At 37.2% G+C, this 15,487-nt stretch overlaps 2 protein-coding genes across 3 annotated transcripts; both read right to left on the bottom strand.

The window, feature by feature from the left end:
* Positions 1-1,970: 1,970 nt before the first annotated feature.
* LOC121408155 (protein FAM210A-like) lies at positions 1,971-11,438 on the bottom strand. Of its 2 annotated transcripts, none has more exons than XM_041599499.1 (3): positions 11,393-11,438; positions 4,031-4,527; positions 1,971-2,813 (listed from the first exon to the last, which is right to left on the bottom strand). In XM_041599499.1, exons 2-3 carry the CDS (start codon positions 4,507-4,509, stop codon positions 2,516-2,518), a joined length of 777 nt encoding a protein of 258 aa, XP_041455433.1. In that variant the 5' UTR covers positions 4,510-4,527; positions 11,393-11,438; the 3' UTR covers positions 1,971-2,515. The 2 variants fall into 2 exon arrangements, with proteins under 2 accessions (XP_041455433.1, XP_041455434.1); XM_041599500.1 differs by having other exon boundaries at positions 4,031-4,522; positions 11,393-11,432.
* A 222-nt stretch (positions 11,439-11,660) lies between these two features.
* On the bottom strand, positions 11,661-15,213 carry LOC121406831. Its single transcript, XM_041597701.1, has 2 exons — positions 13,175-15,213; positions 11,661-11,793 (listed from the first exon to the last, which is right to left on the bottom strand). Exons 1-2 carry the CDS (start codon positions 15,211-15,213, stop codon positions 11,661-11,663), a joined length of 2,172 nt encoding a protein of 723 aa, XP_041453635.1.
* Positions 15,214-15,487: the final 274 nt, after the last annotated feature.

A 15,487-nucleotide genomic window follows, 5' to 3' on the forward strand; every position in this document is an offset into this window, starting at 1 on the left:
ACATTACAGTATAATTTTTTTGCACACTTGGTGTGATTTATGATATGCAACGGAGGACTTCTACTCATCCTTGCAAAAAAAAAAGATTGTCTATAAAGGACAGTAAAAATTATAAATTACTCATATTGCAATAAATAATCTTAGGCGCAACAGATTTGTATTCAATTGCAAGTCAAATACTGATTGAAAATCATAAATTGATTACAAAAGTGTGATATATTGTTGGTCAAATTCTGCCACAACAGAAAGAATCAGTAGGTTTTTTACAGTTAAACTTGCCCAGTAGTTGCAATTGTTATTTGAAGTTGATCGCAAAAGTTTTCCTTAAGAACATCCTTACAGATTTACTTTTAGGGCTACAAATTTTACATATGTGGTATAGGCTAGCACAGCAGTAGTATGCTGAAAAGTTGATACATGTTCATTGTTTAAGAATTTATAAGGCTGAGATATTTGTGACAATGAAGATATGTACATACAATATTATCTAATGATGGAAGTTCCAATTTAAAATATCAATATTTTCATATTGTTTATCCCTACTATCCCTACTCACTGCTTTACATAACTAAGTTTACATAAAAATACTTAATGCAGAAATACATTAAATGATTGATCATTAAGAAAAGCCAATGATGACATAGTGCTTTGGACCTTGGGTCTATATAATTCAAAATATACAAATTATATTATTTCTAATCAAAATCATAAATTGTTCTCCAGAACAAAGAGAAAAAACTTGTTTAGGGGGTGTTTAGAAATCATTTGGCCACACATGTGTACAGCAATACATTCGACTGTCCCCCCCCCCCCGGGAAAATCACCCAGTTTTCTTTTCACAAACCCATGGAATCACAATGCTTCTAGCACAACATGATGTGTCGAGGCAAATGAAAAGCAAAATAAGGCTTATTTTCAAAGCCTGATAATTGGAGCTATTCTTTAGCAAAATATGGCTTGTAAGTAGTGAAATGCATAAAGCTTACATTGTATTTAGTAGTTAATGAGCTTTCCATTGTTATATATTTTCACTTTTGGTCTGGTCTGGGTCTTTAATATGAGGGGGTAGGATGAGCATCTGTTCAATTCACACCTGCTTGTAAGAAATGTCACACACCATACATGTAAGTTGCAGTTTCAATGCAAAAAAATAGAGAAGTACTTCATATGTTCATGCATTTTATGCATATCTCTCAAGAAATTCATTAAAATATATTGAATTCGTATAATAGAATTTATTTTAAGATTTTAAGACAATTTTTCCAAAATGTAAATTTATATATATATATAGACAGAGAGAGATGAACTTGATCTGGACAATGCAGTGATGCATTATATCAAGGAGGCTAAAGTAAAACCTCCTTGGTTATATACTGTATGTAACTGCAATCAAAGTGCAACTCCAATCTTTGTAAAACATCCCCTGATCTATAAATCTTATAGTTCTACAGTCTAATTAAATTCTAAAATCACATCTTAATGATGATAATACAGTGCATCCCACAAAAAAGGAAACCCACTTTCAGAGATCGATTTCACAATTATTACATATGTTTTTACTATCAATTTTATACTCATGGCCAAGAGTAGGATCTCATCTCGAATTTGAAACCAACAGCTAAGCAAATTGTTCACGCATGGCAGATTACAAACAGTAAATATTGAGGCATATCAGAAACAATTTGCACAGAAATTCATGCGTGAATCCGAATCCACTCTCATTCTAGGGATCAGTGAGAGAATCTTAACAAAGAATACAAAAGAAATGCTAATGAGCCAATCGTCGAATAGGCACGGTCGTCGTATCTTGAACCAATCTTTTCTGCGCAACTTGGTTTTGACATTAAAATTTCAAACTCGTCTTGCTCATTAATGCGTGAAGTGTTCGTCTCATGTTAGGTATCAAAATAAAGAGGAATAATTTAATTATATGATTATGTAAATGAAATATCTTATAACAATTTATTTGCCTTTGAAGAAAAAAGACATGGGAATCCCAGTTTCCTTTTTTCTGGGACGCACTGTATATATAAATATATATATATATAGACTGCATTTACTCTGTTACTCTCTTGCTGGTGCTTGGATGATGGCAGGTGCTATTTCATGGCAAATTTAATGCTGAAGTTTATGAAAAAAAATTGACAGTGCAGAACAGATTATCTTAAAAATAAAAAACAAGTTCAGGGATGTTCCCCCCCCCTCGGGCTATGAAATCTCAGATAATATGAAGGGTCTTTCAAGGCATATAAATTTCAAGTTGGAGGCTCAAGAGCCAAACATAACAGTACTGCATGCAATTGTAATCATAATTTTTCAGATATAATCTGAATTAATCATTTGAATGAACATTTGGAAGAATATTGAGTCTTGATGAATTTTTGATTTAAGTTACCGAAAGACAGCATCATCCACTGCTCTTCATCACATTGTGTTTTCACATAATCACACGTAGCAACATGCAGGTTACAAGCAGCAACACTATTCAGAGATAGGGACCCGAAGAGCAAGGAGCTCAAGAATTCTTAGATTCCCTCATGTCTGAGATCTTATCTTTCATCTCCCCCACTGTCTCCTTGAATGAGTCTCGATATGTCTTTTCCTTCGGTGGCGTTGGCTTCATGTATCCCAACTTCCTAAGCTTGCGAATGGTGACCTCGGTGGCGCCGAGAGTGACGGTGTAACGTAAAGGTGTGAAAATCTTGTACAATGCATAGGCCATGAGGGCAGTGCTCGCTTTGGAGTTGCGTAGAGTTTCAACGTGGTGATCGCTGACTCCAATTTTTGTAAGGAATGGACCGATGTCAACACCCCTGCAAAAACAAGATTTCAATAAAATGTGTTATGCATTTTATATAAGCAAATAATAGTACAAAGATTGATGGAGAGAAATGAGATATACAATTCTGTATAATATATTGAAATGATGATTCTGGATATTTTTTTCTAATTACTAATTTAATAATAATCATGAATATTTTATTTAAATTCTTGCAGTAGAAGCATGAATAAAAGTTAAAATACAAAAGATGATCAAACATTGCATACAGGACACAGTATTGAAGATTTGTTATCAGAAATAGACTGAAATTCAGCTGAAATCATGAGTCGATTTTGGGATGATTTGGCACATTCAAGCAAAATAGACACTATATTGAATCTGTTTTCAGGCCTTAAATTTTGATATTTTTATGGAAAGGCCACTTTATAAAAAGGCATATTATCACATTACAGCGCAAGTAGAAAACTTAAAAAGTTTGCACAAAGTGAAGGCCATTCAATTGATGGCCTTGTGTTCATTTAGGCCACAAGATTGCAGATCATTATTTTTTGCTGCCAATGCTGAATATGTCTTGATAACAAATACATTCTGTCAATTTGTGAGAAATTTTATCCCAGGTGGGTGTTTCATAAAGCTGTTCATAAGTTAAGAGCGACTTAAAGAACGACTGGTGATCCTTTCTTGCAGTACATAATATTCACCATTAATGTTCGTTGGTGATTATTTAGCGCGTAAGCAAGGTTCACCATTCGTTCTTAAAGTCGCTCTTAACTTGCAAACAGCTTTATGAAACGGCTCCCTGGTATCTTCAAAGATCAGGTGGGTGTTTCGTAAACAGTTGGTGAGTTACAATACTCCCCAGGGAGTGGAGGATGTGCACACATTGTGTGCGGGAATGACTGATTGAATCCGATGACCGGGGTAATAATATATCTGTAAAGCACTTAGAAACGTCGTTCCGATGGATTAAGCGCTATATAAAAGCGGATTATTATTATTATTATTACAGTACAAATGACTTTACACGCAACCGAATGACCCATGCTTGTGCTAATGATATATCCCCTTGAAGCTGGCTTGGCACCTAAGAACATGTTCCACTTCCATGTTAAATCATTAATTTACAAAAAACTTTTTGGTAAAGTAATGTAAAGTAAACACCCATCTGGATTGAAATTTTGTTGGGGCAATTCCATATCAAATGGAGACTGCCCCTTGTACATCCTTCTATGTCTACACATGACTTACATTTTGATAGTGTAGTAGAAAGCTCCAAACCATATTGGTGCTATCACCCAATGTACAGGGATGATTACATAACCGTAGGCTTTCATCATGATCTTCATTCGCTTCCAATTACTCAGGGGTTTGCCCTCTTCATCAGTCTTTGGTATGATAGAGTCCTCCTCCTTGCTGTCCAAATCTGTGGAAGCAGTTTCATTGTCTTTGGTGTTCTTGGACGAGCTGGATGAAGAACTGGATGTCCGCAACCACTTTGTGAAGATGTTTCTTTGGCAAATGTGAAAGCTTTTGGAGGCACTGTTTCCTGGTCTTAGTACGCAGATGGCACCACTGTGGAAGGCAGAAGGACACAGAGGATGATGGTGAATACCTGATGGAACAAGTCTGGCCTGGGACTGGGTGTGGTGGAGATTCCTGGATTCCACCCTGGGAAGCAGTCTTGCAGTTTCCAAGCAGACTCTACGTACAGTCAGACTTATCGCCATGGCGGCTGAGAAACTGACCTGGGGAATAAAGTGAAATATAAAGATGATACAGATTAACCCTAAAAGAGCCAGGTTATTTGGACCCCTCTCACAGTCAGGGGGGGGGGATGGATTCCGCCCCCCTGAGATCTTGGTCTTCGATTGCATGAGCACTGCAAAACTTTGCACAGTGGTAGTGTGCGATAAGATCTACAAGGCTATATGGTTAATTTTTTGACAAATTCAGATTTTTAATTCAATGAATTAATTATGCAAATTTATGCATGAAATAAAACATTTGCTCTATAAAAAACTAGCACATCAATGACGTGGAGCTCATCCGGCATCTCGCAACACAATTTAACACAATTTAAATTTCAGCCCAGTTGACACTGTAGTGAATTATATAAGTGACATAAATTGTGGATATAGAATTGAAATTGATGAAGAAATGACATAGAAGCATTTTTTGTGATCTATGAATAAATTTCATATGAATTAAGTATTAATTATTATCTAGTCAAAGTTTCTTAACTCTGTGTAGAACCTTGAAGAACCTTATGTAGCTCTCAGATGGAACAAAAATGACCAAAATCAATCAACAAATAAGTAAGTCATTTTTGTGAGTTTTGAAAATATATGAATAAATAGCAGTTTCAATGAGTTTGAAAATTCTGTGTTTAAACTTTGTATCACCACCTCGAGCTATCATATAAAGCAAACAAAAGTGAAACTGATCAACAAATGAAGAAGAAAAAACATTTTTTGTGATTTATGAATAAATTTTGTATAATTTAGAATAAATAATTTTCCAGACAAAATTTCAAAATTTTGTTTTTTAAGTTTGGTGAACCTCATGCAGCTCTACCAGATGGAAGAAAAAAAATCAAAATCTGTCTACAAATAAAGAAGAGGAATTTTTTGTGATTTATGAATACATTTTGCATAAATTAGCACAAATAATTTTCTACTAAAAATTTTCAAAATTCTGTGTAGAAGTTGGGTGGGCCTCATGAAGTTCTACCGGATGGAAGAAAAAATATCATAATCTGTCGACAAATAAAGAAGAAGAGGCATTTTCTGTGATTTCTGAATAAATTTCGCATAAATTAGCAGAAGTAATTTTCTACTGAAAATTTCAAAAATCTGCGTAGAAGTTTGGTGAACCTCATAAAGTTCTACAAGATAGAAGAGTGAAAATCGGTCAACAATTAAAGAAGAAAAAGCATTTTATGTGAAATTTTCAAAATATGAATAACTTAATTTCAAATAAATTAGCATAAAAATTGATCTGGACAAAATTTCAAAATTCTGTGTAGAACATTGGTGAACCTCATGAAGCTCTACCAGATGGAAGCAAAAAATTCAAAATCGGTCAACATTCAACAAATACAGAAGAAGCATTTTGTGTGAATTTTTAAAATATGATAAATAATTTTGCATAAATTTAGCATAAAAATTGTTCTGGTCAAAATTTCTAAATTCTGTGTAGAAGTTTGGTAAACCTCATGAACCTCTACCAGATGGAAGCAAAAAAAATCAAAATCGGTCAACAAATAAAGAAGAAGTAGCATTTTTTGTGAATTTTTAAAAATGTGCATAAATTAGCTTATTTAATGAATTTCAAAATTCTGTGTAGAAGTTTTGAATGCCCTACCTAGTGCTATCATATAAAGCAAACAGAATTGAAATCGGACTTGAAATGGCGAAGTAGTAGCATTTTGAAATTGTGGACCGACGACAGACGACGGACGCAACAGCATAAGCTCATCTTGCCCTTCGGGCCGGATGAGCTAAAAATGTAAGGATTATAATCAAGATAATGAAGTGTTTGTTTCGTTGCGAAGAATTATAGGAATTAAGCAGGATAAGTTTGAGTTTACGTTTGAATGAATTTAAGGAGACACTGTCTTTAAACAGTATTAGCAAGTGAGTTCTAGAATTTAGGACCGTTGAATAGGAATGTATTTTTGGCCAGTAAAGTTCTGTAAAGTGGAATGTGAAGTTCGTCAGAGTGTCTCGTGAGGTAGTTATGATAAAATTGATTTTTAGGGAACATGGCATCAAAAATATGGGGAAGTGAAATATGGGGTCATGTAAGAACACAAATTCCTTTTAAGAAAAAATGGTGGATGTGATCTAAGACCTGAATTGTATCAGCAAATAATCTCTTCTTTCTGTGGCCTCATTTTCTAATCTGGAAAAATTGATGGTATTAAAAGGGTAAACAATAACTATTGGGGTAAATTTCTCTTACTTAAAAAAGTCGCACAAAACCAAAAGTCTGGACAGCCAAGGTAAAATGCTTCACAAGAGATAGTTTTGTTGAATTGAATGTTGTTACTTGTCAGGTTGGGATGTCTGTCATGACAATATTAATATTGCATGCGTCGTGATGTAGAAATCCATTTTGGGATTTCATAGATCTAAATGAATTGACCTTTACGCAATCGTGGAAGTCTTGGCCGTAAAAATTAGTGTGGTTGATTTTTGGTTTTCACTAGGATGCATGCCCTCTCGTGTGCCATTGTACATTACCCAAGCGCTTCTCCCAAAAGTAGAGGTGCACTGCCAATATGGGAGACTGTCTCCCATGAGAGAGATTATCTCCAATATGTAAAGAATTTGGGTATCCAATTTCAGAGTCTCCAGTTTGGGAGACCAATTTCCTGTGTTTTCATTTGCTGCAAAAGGGTTAGCTTGGCAGCAAATAAGCAGATTCCTCATGAAAAATCACCCCTTTTCACCATCTACTTCAAAAATTCATTGTCTACTTTTGTTTTGATAAGGATTTTTGTTGTCATCCACACACAAAACGCTTTTGTTAATGTTGTTTCTTTTGATCTTTTGCAAAGCAAGTCTCCCAATATAGGAGATTGTCTCCCATATTGGAGAGAGTAAAGCTGTAACTGATTTTAAAATCGGCTCCCGATTTTATCTGATTTTACCACAATCGGCGATCACCTGCCGATCTTCGATCATGCCCCTTGAAGGAAAAAAATTAAAAAATCGGCATAGATCAAATTACATGTTTCAAGATTGTTTTGAGGTGCTAGCTATTAAGAGGTCGCATTAATCAGGGAGAAAGACGAGGTATTATCTCTGACGGTGTTTACGATTATTGACATCTTCTCTTCAACCTTGTGGTGATAGCGGATGCTGCCTTGAACTTTTAAAGGCCGTATTACTAGAACGAGTCCGCGATCACTGCGCTACTCTCTTACAATCGTTTATGATGATAGACATCTTCTCTTCAACCTCAATTCTTTGCAACTTGGTCGGAAAATGCTTCTTTTATATTTCTTCTTGGATATCAAAAGTTCATTTCTCAAGATGGTAATAAATTGATTTGAAAATGGTAGCTCCTCAAAACATTTTAATAACGTGTTCCGAATCATGGCTCATGCTTGTGACTTTAAGATGATGAGTCATACGAGATCAAGAGATCATTAATAAATTCGCGAACACTCGAAACGGTAACAGCCCGCGAGACCGACTTTATCCCCCCTTCATCCGGTGCAGTGGTCGAGTGGTTTAAGGCGCCTCGTTGCAGCAGCATAACAGGTGCCTGTTATCAGAGGGGGGAGGGGTGGAGTCAAATATTTCCCATTAATTCCATCTAGAATCAGTGGCATAACTAGGATTTCAGTTTAGGGGCAGTAGTGAGTACGGGAAGCGCAAACCCAGGGCAGGGTGTGCAGGGAGGGGAGTGTACCCCCCCTCCTTTGAGAATTACGGAAGGTGCAATGTTCCTTTAAATTCCTTATCTGCTCTCACTCATCTTAATACATGTACGTCCTCTGCCTCTTATAAGGGGGGGGAGCAAAAAATTTCCCGGTAAGTATCAGTGGCTTTGCTAGGATTTCATTTTAGGGGGCGGTAGTGACCACGCGAAGTGTGCAAAAAACTTAATAATGAGCGCGAAAGGCGCTCCATATTATAAGGGGAGTTTTTCCCTTCCCGCGTGAAGCACGGAAGCTCCGACGCTTTTTTTTAATTGTTCCTTGCCCGCTCTTGCTCTTCTTACGTTCTCTGCCTGTTAACGGATTTAATGATTAAGTAGTGTCAGTGAAATTAGGCAACATAAGTTTATACTGTAAGTAGCGGTAACATCCCCTCCCTAGAGCCGTTACGTGTGCGCAGTAAGTGTTTCGCACAATTTTTTATCGTGTGCTCACCACCTTCCCCAAAATGAAATCTTAGCAACGCCACTGATTCTAAATTTAGTTACTGGGAATTATTTGGCCCCCCCCCCCCGATAACAGGCAGAGAATGTACACTGAAAGAGGAGCGGGAGCAGACAAGGAACAATTCAAAGAAAACGTTAGAGCTTCCATGCATTGCATGGGAGGGGGAAAACTTCCCCTTATAGGGAGTACTAAGTGTTTCGCCACTTCGCGTGCTCACTAGCGCCCCCTAACATGAAATTCTTCTGGACTTAACACGTTACGACGCAATGGCCATTGAAAGTTGAAGGTCACGCCCATTTTTGTCAAAACAAGGAGAAATGGGCGGGCTGTAGCGCGAGAACTGACAAACCGATTTGACTAATTTTTTTTGTTTCGTGCGTGGGCCATGGTGAATTTTATGTGTACCAATTTACAACGAATTCCGAGAGGGTCGGGTGCAAAATTGCACTTTCATTGGGTGAATTGGCATGGAATGACCCTAGGGCGAAATAATTTTACTCTTCCAAATCAGTTCTATGATGTCAACATGCTAAATGATCGTCTCACTACTACTACTGCAAGCTCCAGCACATGATTTGACGATTGACGACGGATATTTGTTCTCAAGTCGTTTCCTATCAGATTTCTTGGTTTTTAAAGCGGGGTTTGGAACTTTGATTCTGGTCAATGCAATTTTGATTAGTTCTACTAAATTTTTACATTTTGTTGCTTCTTTTTTTCTCGTAAAATCGATTCTTACCGTTTCTATGCATGGACACTGCACCTACTCTCCCGCGCGTATTGTTTGTAATACGCAATCATTTTAACGCGCGCAAGGTGGTCGGTTTAAAAAGAGGTGGTCGATATGTGGTAGTCTCACCATACTCATAATATGTAGACCCAGTTGTTGTGTGTCCGGACGATCAATTTTAGAAAGTCATTTGGAAAAATTTACAAGGGAAGTTTTATCAATTATTAGTACAAAATGTCCGGAAATATTATAGAAAACAAAATAGAAGATGATACAAGTATTGAATTCATATTTTTAGCGTAATCCAAAGACGAAAAGAAGGCTTCAAAAATATAAAGTGTCGAACACCCGACCCCCATCCTACCGGTATTCTGAGTGGAGAAAAGACAATGCATGCAAATATTTCAAATAATGTTCAGAATCCCTGGCCTGAGTGATTTTAAAGCTAAATGATAGCAGTTGCAGTAAAAGTAAAATTTCGTGAGATTCTGAGAAAGTCAATAAAACCAAGGTTAAGTCACTTGTTCACTGCAACCATCCTGCCTGTGGGGAATCTACAGGTAGGACTATGGTATGCCAATGCTGTAGTAGCACACACTTTGAAAAATCATTGAAATATCACTTTTGTGACCAAAATGACCGATTTCCATACAGTTGCAATTTATTTTTCATTAGTAACTTGGGAATAATTTTTGTATTCACCAGAGCGCTTAAAAACTTGAATTTTGGACATATTTTTGTGTATGCCCACTATTGGTGGAAAGTAATATGGCAAGAAAATTTTCATTTTTCAATCTCTATATTTAATTAAGAAAAAAATAATTTAAAGAATTGAATTTACATAAGAGGCAAGTTATATAAAAAATAATGAATAGCTGTTTATGAAAAATGACAGTGTAGGAAAATCAAGCATTTGTCTCATATAAAAAGAGAAATTAAGCCAAACAATGCCACCATTATTTTGCCACACATGGAGATGTAACTGAGAACAAGATTATATCATAACCTTGTTCATTGAATGAGTGGGTTAAGTATGACTATATCATCGTGGATCTAGATCTGGTACAGTTACATAAAATGAACTTTGTGAAATCATAAAATCTAAGCTGAAATATGATCACACTGAAGATCGCCAACACAGATAGGCACACGTGGGACAGTGTACGGTATTTCTCAAATAAAGACCCGACGAAAGTGACCGAATCCGCGCTTATTTTGCGTATGTCTCAGCAATTACACAATTTCTTCCACAATCCTTGGGCACATATTTTTTATTCATACAGACACTTGGGTGGTCATTATATTGGTTTCTGTAAAAAGTCATTTTGAGATCGTTACCAGAACTGGAATTTATCTTTAAGCTTTTCATAAAGAGTCAGATTAATCCACTACTTGTTTACCATGTTCACTACCATCCTGCCTGTAGTGAATCTACAGGTAGGACTATGGTATGCCAATGGCAATTCTGTACATAGCACACACTTTAAAAAAAAATCATTAAAATATCACTTACGTGACCAAAATTACTAAATTCCATACAGTTGCAATTTATTTTTCATTAATAACTTAGGAATAATTTTTGTATTCACCAGAGCGCTCAAAAACTTGAATTTTTGGGAATATTTTTGTGTACGCCCTCTATTGGCGGAAAGTTATATGGCAAGAAAATTTTCATTTTTCAATCTCTTTTTTTAATTAAGAAAAAATAATTTAAAGAATCAAATTAACATAAGAGTCCAGTTATATGATGAATAGCTATATTGGAAACTGACAGTGTAAGAAAATCAAGCATTTGTCCCATAGAAAAATAAAAAATAAGCCAAACATTGCCACCCTTATTTTGCCACACATGGTGATGTAACTGAGAACAAGGTTATATCATTCATAACCTTGTTCATTGAATGAGGGGATTAGATTAATCCACTCATTCGATGAACAAGGTTATGATAAAATTAATTAATTAATCAAATCATAAAATATTTACCTACGGTACGACGATATGCAGAGACTAGACCCTAAAAAACTCAAAGGCTTTAAAGCTCAAAGTATTTCAAGATCCCGACAAAATTGGCATTAGCATTTTGTTCTACAGCATGTGTTTGCAAATAATAGTACGGTACCGTACCGGTACGGTTAATTTCTCGCTCACGACGATCGTCGCAGCTAGCTAGCTAGCTCACTGCACAAGCCTCACGTGCACACATGCATGCAGCTCGCTCTTTATCGTATACATAGAGCTAGAGTTAATAACTCTATGATCGTATACTAGTACCTTCTTCTTCTGTATCCTTCCTCCGCTGTATCGGAGATCCGCAGTTTGATACTGCATTAATGGTAGCGTTACATATTTTGACGTGAGAGTAAGGTAGATCGAGAGAGGTGAATCTTATGCAAGAAATTTAAGACAAGTAGGTTAAGGTCGTTTCTGGAGGAATCTGCTAATTCGACGTCAGGTAGAAACAGGACGGAAGCGGTAAATTGTTGAGGTTCTTGATCATTGAAATACACAGAAAAATACTGCAGTTCCTCGTCTTCTTTTATTAAGTGTAGAAGTGTTTTCCTGTGTGTGCTAAACGCTGGGCATTCTCCAACAAAATGTACAACGCTTTCCACTTCGGAGTGGCAGAACTTGCAGGACGTTGTGGTACTTTGATTCAGAGAGAATAATCTTCTATTCGTTGGGTATGTACTGCAGGATAATTGAGCTCTGATGGATATAGCTTCCCTCAAGAGAGGGCTGGAGACTTGCTTTGGGTAATAATTCTTTTTATTACGTTGGGTCATGCCCGACCATAGACTTAGAGAAGATTTTTTAGCAACTGCAATTTCAAGGGCTGCATAGTGTTGTTTATAAATTTTTCCCATTGCTAGCTTCTTCCATACTTTATATGGAATGCGCTCTCTAAGGATGTTAGTGAGACTTGGAAGCTCATAACTATTGAGAATTTTTATCCAGCGTCTTACCAATGGTGTATTGTTTGCTATACCATTCAATAGGATTCTTCTTTCAGTGCGCTCGTCTGAAAGGCTTGCATATTGCCCAAGTAAGAGAAGAATTTCATAGTCGATTCGCTTATCCATTGGAAGGATATCTAGCAATAAATAAACAATTTCGTCAGCCGCACTCCTTGGCAAACCAAGCACTCTTTTAAAAAGAAAAGATTGAGCCTTGTTCAGACGGGACAGCATGTAGTTGGTAAGTTGGATAATCTGAATCCCATATAGCATTCTTGGTATGCAGAACATTTTCCAAAGATGAGTACATATTGGTGGCAGCAGGCGTAGAGTTCCTTGCTTTGTTCCAGTAAGCGAGAAGAAGGTGTTATATCCCTTTGATATGATGTCATTGGTGTGATCAATATTACAATTGCTTTTTATTATGCCAAGGTGTGGGTGCTCTCTGCTTTCCTTGATCGTCATTCCTCCCATTTTCCACTCGATTGAGCTTACACTGGTTGATGTTTTTTTGTTTATTACTACTACGGCACTTTTTTGTGGATTAATTTTATATCTCCAGGCACAGGAATAATTGAAGGTGAGGTCCAGCATTGATTGGAGTTCACGAGGGCATGTACTGATAAGAGCAACGTCATCTGCTAGTACTATCACTCCCATGTAGCAACCGTTAATAGAGCATCCTAGACAAGCATTCCTTAGTGATTTGATCAGGCCATCGATGAAGACTGTATATAAGGTGGGAGAGAGCACACTTCCCTGTTTTACACCTTGAAGGATTTGAAAAGGAGAGCTGACTTTTCCTTCCCACATGACTCTACTGGTACTACCATTGTAGAATTCTTCCAGTGTAGATAACAGAGATTCATGGAGGCCTAGGTTTTGAAGCTTAGAAAATAGGCCTTTATGCCAAACGATGTCAAATGCTTTCTGTGCATCAAGAAGAGCAAGATATGTTGTGCATTTCTTGGCAGAGTTCAGTTGGATTATTAATTCCAGTGAGGATGCAGTAAGGAGGCAAGATTTGCCTTTCTGGAATCCAAATTGTAACTGGTCTGGGACATCATTTATTGCAAGTGGAATTTCTAGTTGAGATTTGATGAGCATTTCCAAAACTTTACCAATTGTTGAAGAAACTGTTATGCCTCGGTAGTTAGAAGGATCTTTAACATCTTTTCCTTTTCCTTTGTGAACTGGGACTATAAGGCCGGACTTCAAAGGTTCAGGAATATACTTTAGGGATATACATCGATTGAAGAGGGCGAGGAGTAATTTCCGAGCTATTGGGCCAAGATATATAAGATGCTCAGGAGATATATTATCAGGTCCTGCAGCTTTTTGTTTCTTGAGAGAGTTAATAGCTTCATCTAGATCTTTTGAAGTAGAGGGTTGAAGTGGTTGATTCAGATTGTCCTGGAACGGGCGAGTGGGGAAGGCTTCATCTATTTCAGGCGGAGAAGAGGCATTTATATAATCCGGTTTAGCAAGATCTGAGAAATATGTGTTGAAGCCATCTAAAACTGCCTCTCCTTCATACGTTGTACCCCTATAAGACAGTGTGTCGGTGGACCGAGATCCTTTGGTGCGTTTGACAAGCCTATAGAAGAGTTTGTCATTGCTACCTTTAGCATCCTCAATTTCTGAAAGGAGATTATTGTGACACATCCTCCGCGCTTGCCTGATGCTACTTCTAAAAAGACGTTTGGTGTATATATGCTTGATCCAGAGAGGGTCCTTGTCTTTTGGTTTCCCGCTGGCCCTCCAGAGACGCCAATAATGTTGAGATTGTTTATAACATGCCTCTACCTTTTTTGTCCACTCTCTTTTCCCTTTCCTTTTTCTTTTCTGACGGCCCTTCGAGTGTGGTAGAGTTAGTGATACCTTCAGCATTTCTTTGCTAAGTTGATCAAGCAACAAGTCAATTTTAGTCGGATCCAAACACATTGTAGGAAGATTAAAGAAAAGTTTCTTTGATATTTGTTCCATAGGAAGAGTATAGAGATGGTGCCGCTGGTCTGCACTGCACTGATGCCAAAATATCTTAGGACGAAGTATAAACTTTCCAGATCCTCCAGTAATGCGATCAGGTATATCATGATCTACTTGATAATTGGCTAAAAGTGGTAGTGAAAATGTCACTTTAACCGGTGTGTGGTCAGAGGTGTTTAGAGGATCATCATGCTCAATAAGAAGGTCAGAGAAGCAGTTTTCTAGTTTTGCAGGTATTATAAAGTCATCAATGTATGAATGTCGTAAACCATCATCTGATTGGAAGGTGTACAGCTCCTTTTTATTTTGGAGAGATGACAAGTTAATCATGTTCTCACTAATCAGAAATTCCTTTAGAATACGTTTTGTAGGTTTCTTGCACGATGCATTTGTCAGATCAGCATTCAGATCTCCACCAAGTATAATCAAGGCCTCTTTATGAGTTGTTTCGATGTGGGATATGGTAGAGAGCATATGATGATACTCAGAAATACTATTGGCATCAACATCACACGGAAAGTATCCATTGCAGATAATTAAATGCGAGTTTGATGGCTCATGGAGTAGATCTGTAATAATTAATCTTTGTGATTGAGATTCTATTTTTGTTGCTTTCCAAGAGCTTGATGTTCTGATGAATGTAGCTACTCCACCCTTTGCTCTCCTTCTTGGTAGTGGTAACGATGAGTTATTTTGCTGTGATATACTAAAGACTTGGAAGTTATCATTGATATTAGCAAGCTCATTAAGGTCCCAATGGTAAAGCCAGTGTTCTTGAATTAATAGGATATCCAATTCTTCTAATAGACGTGATATGAAAGCATTGTTAGACTGTGCCCCCCTGCAGTTGAAGGTTCCCATTCTTAGTTGTTTTCCTTGTTGTTTTCTAGTAAGTGGAGACTTGTGGAGGTTAAGTGTAGTATTTGTTGGTGTTGGGCTCTCAGTGCTTGGCGAATGACAGGGTCTGTAGTGGATAGGGGTAGTGCTAGAAGATTTATTGTATACATCACTGCCTGGTAAGTGTTCTCCATTAGAGTTTTGTGGTCGGCGGTTGAGGCTCGGCCCTGCCGAAAATCCTGTTGCTTTGGTGAAGGTGTTAGGTTGGAGGCCTCCTGATTCAGTTCTTGAGTGACTA

The sequence above is a fragment of the Lytechinus variegatus genome, chromosome 2 (assembly GCF_018143015.1).
Source record: "Lytechinus variegatus isolate NC3 chromosome 2, Lvar_3.0, whole genome shotgun sequence".
In the NCBI taxonomy this organism is placed as follows: domain Eukaryota; kingdom Metazoa; phylum Echinodermata; class Echinoidea; order Temnopleuroida; family Toxopneustidae; genus Lytechinus; species Lytechinus variegatus.

Bases quoted from the DNA above. Each gene is read 5' to 3' on its own strand.
- LOC121408155 (XM_041599499.1), bottom strand. From the start codon at position 4,509: ATGGCGATAAGTCTGACTGTACGTAGAGTCTGCTTGGAAACTGCAAGA. The intron at 2,814-4,030 runs GTAAGTCATGTG...TTGTTTTTGCAG, and splicing joins TTCTACTACACTATCAAAAT to GGGTGTTGACATCGGTCCAT.
- LOC121406831 (XM_041597701.1), bottom strand. From the start codon at position 15,213: ATGGGAACCTTCAACTGCAGGGGGGCACAGTCTAACAATGCTTTCATA. The intron at 11,794-13,174 runs GTGGGAAGGAAA...TTCTTGCATAAG, and splicing joins GGTAGTACCAGTAGAGTCAT to ATTCACCTCTCTCGATCTAC.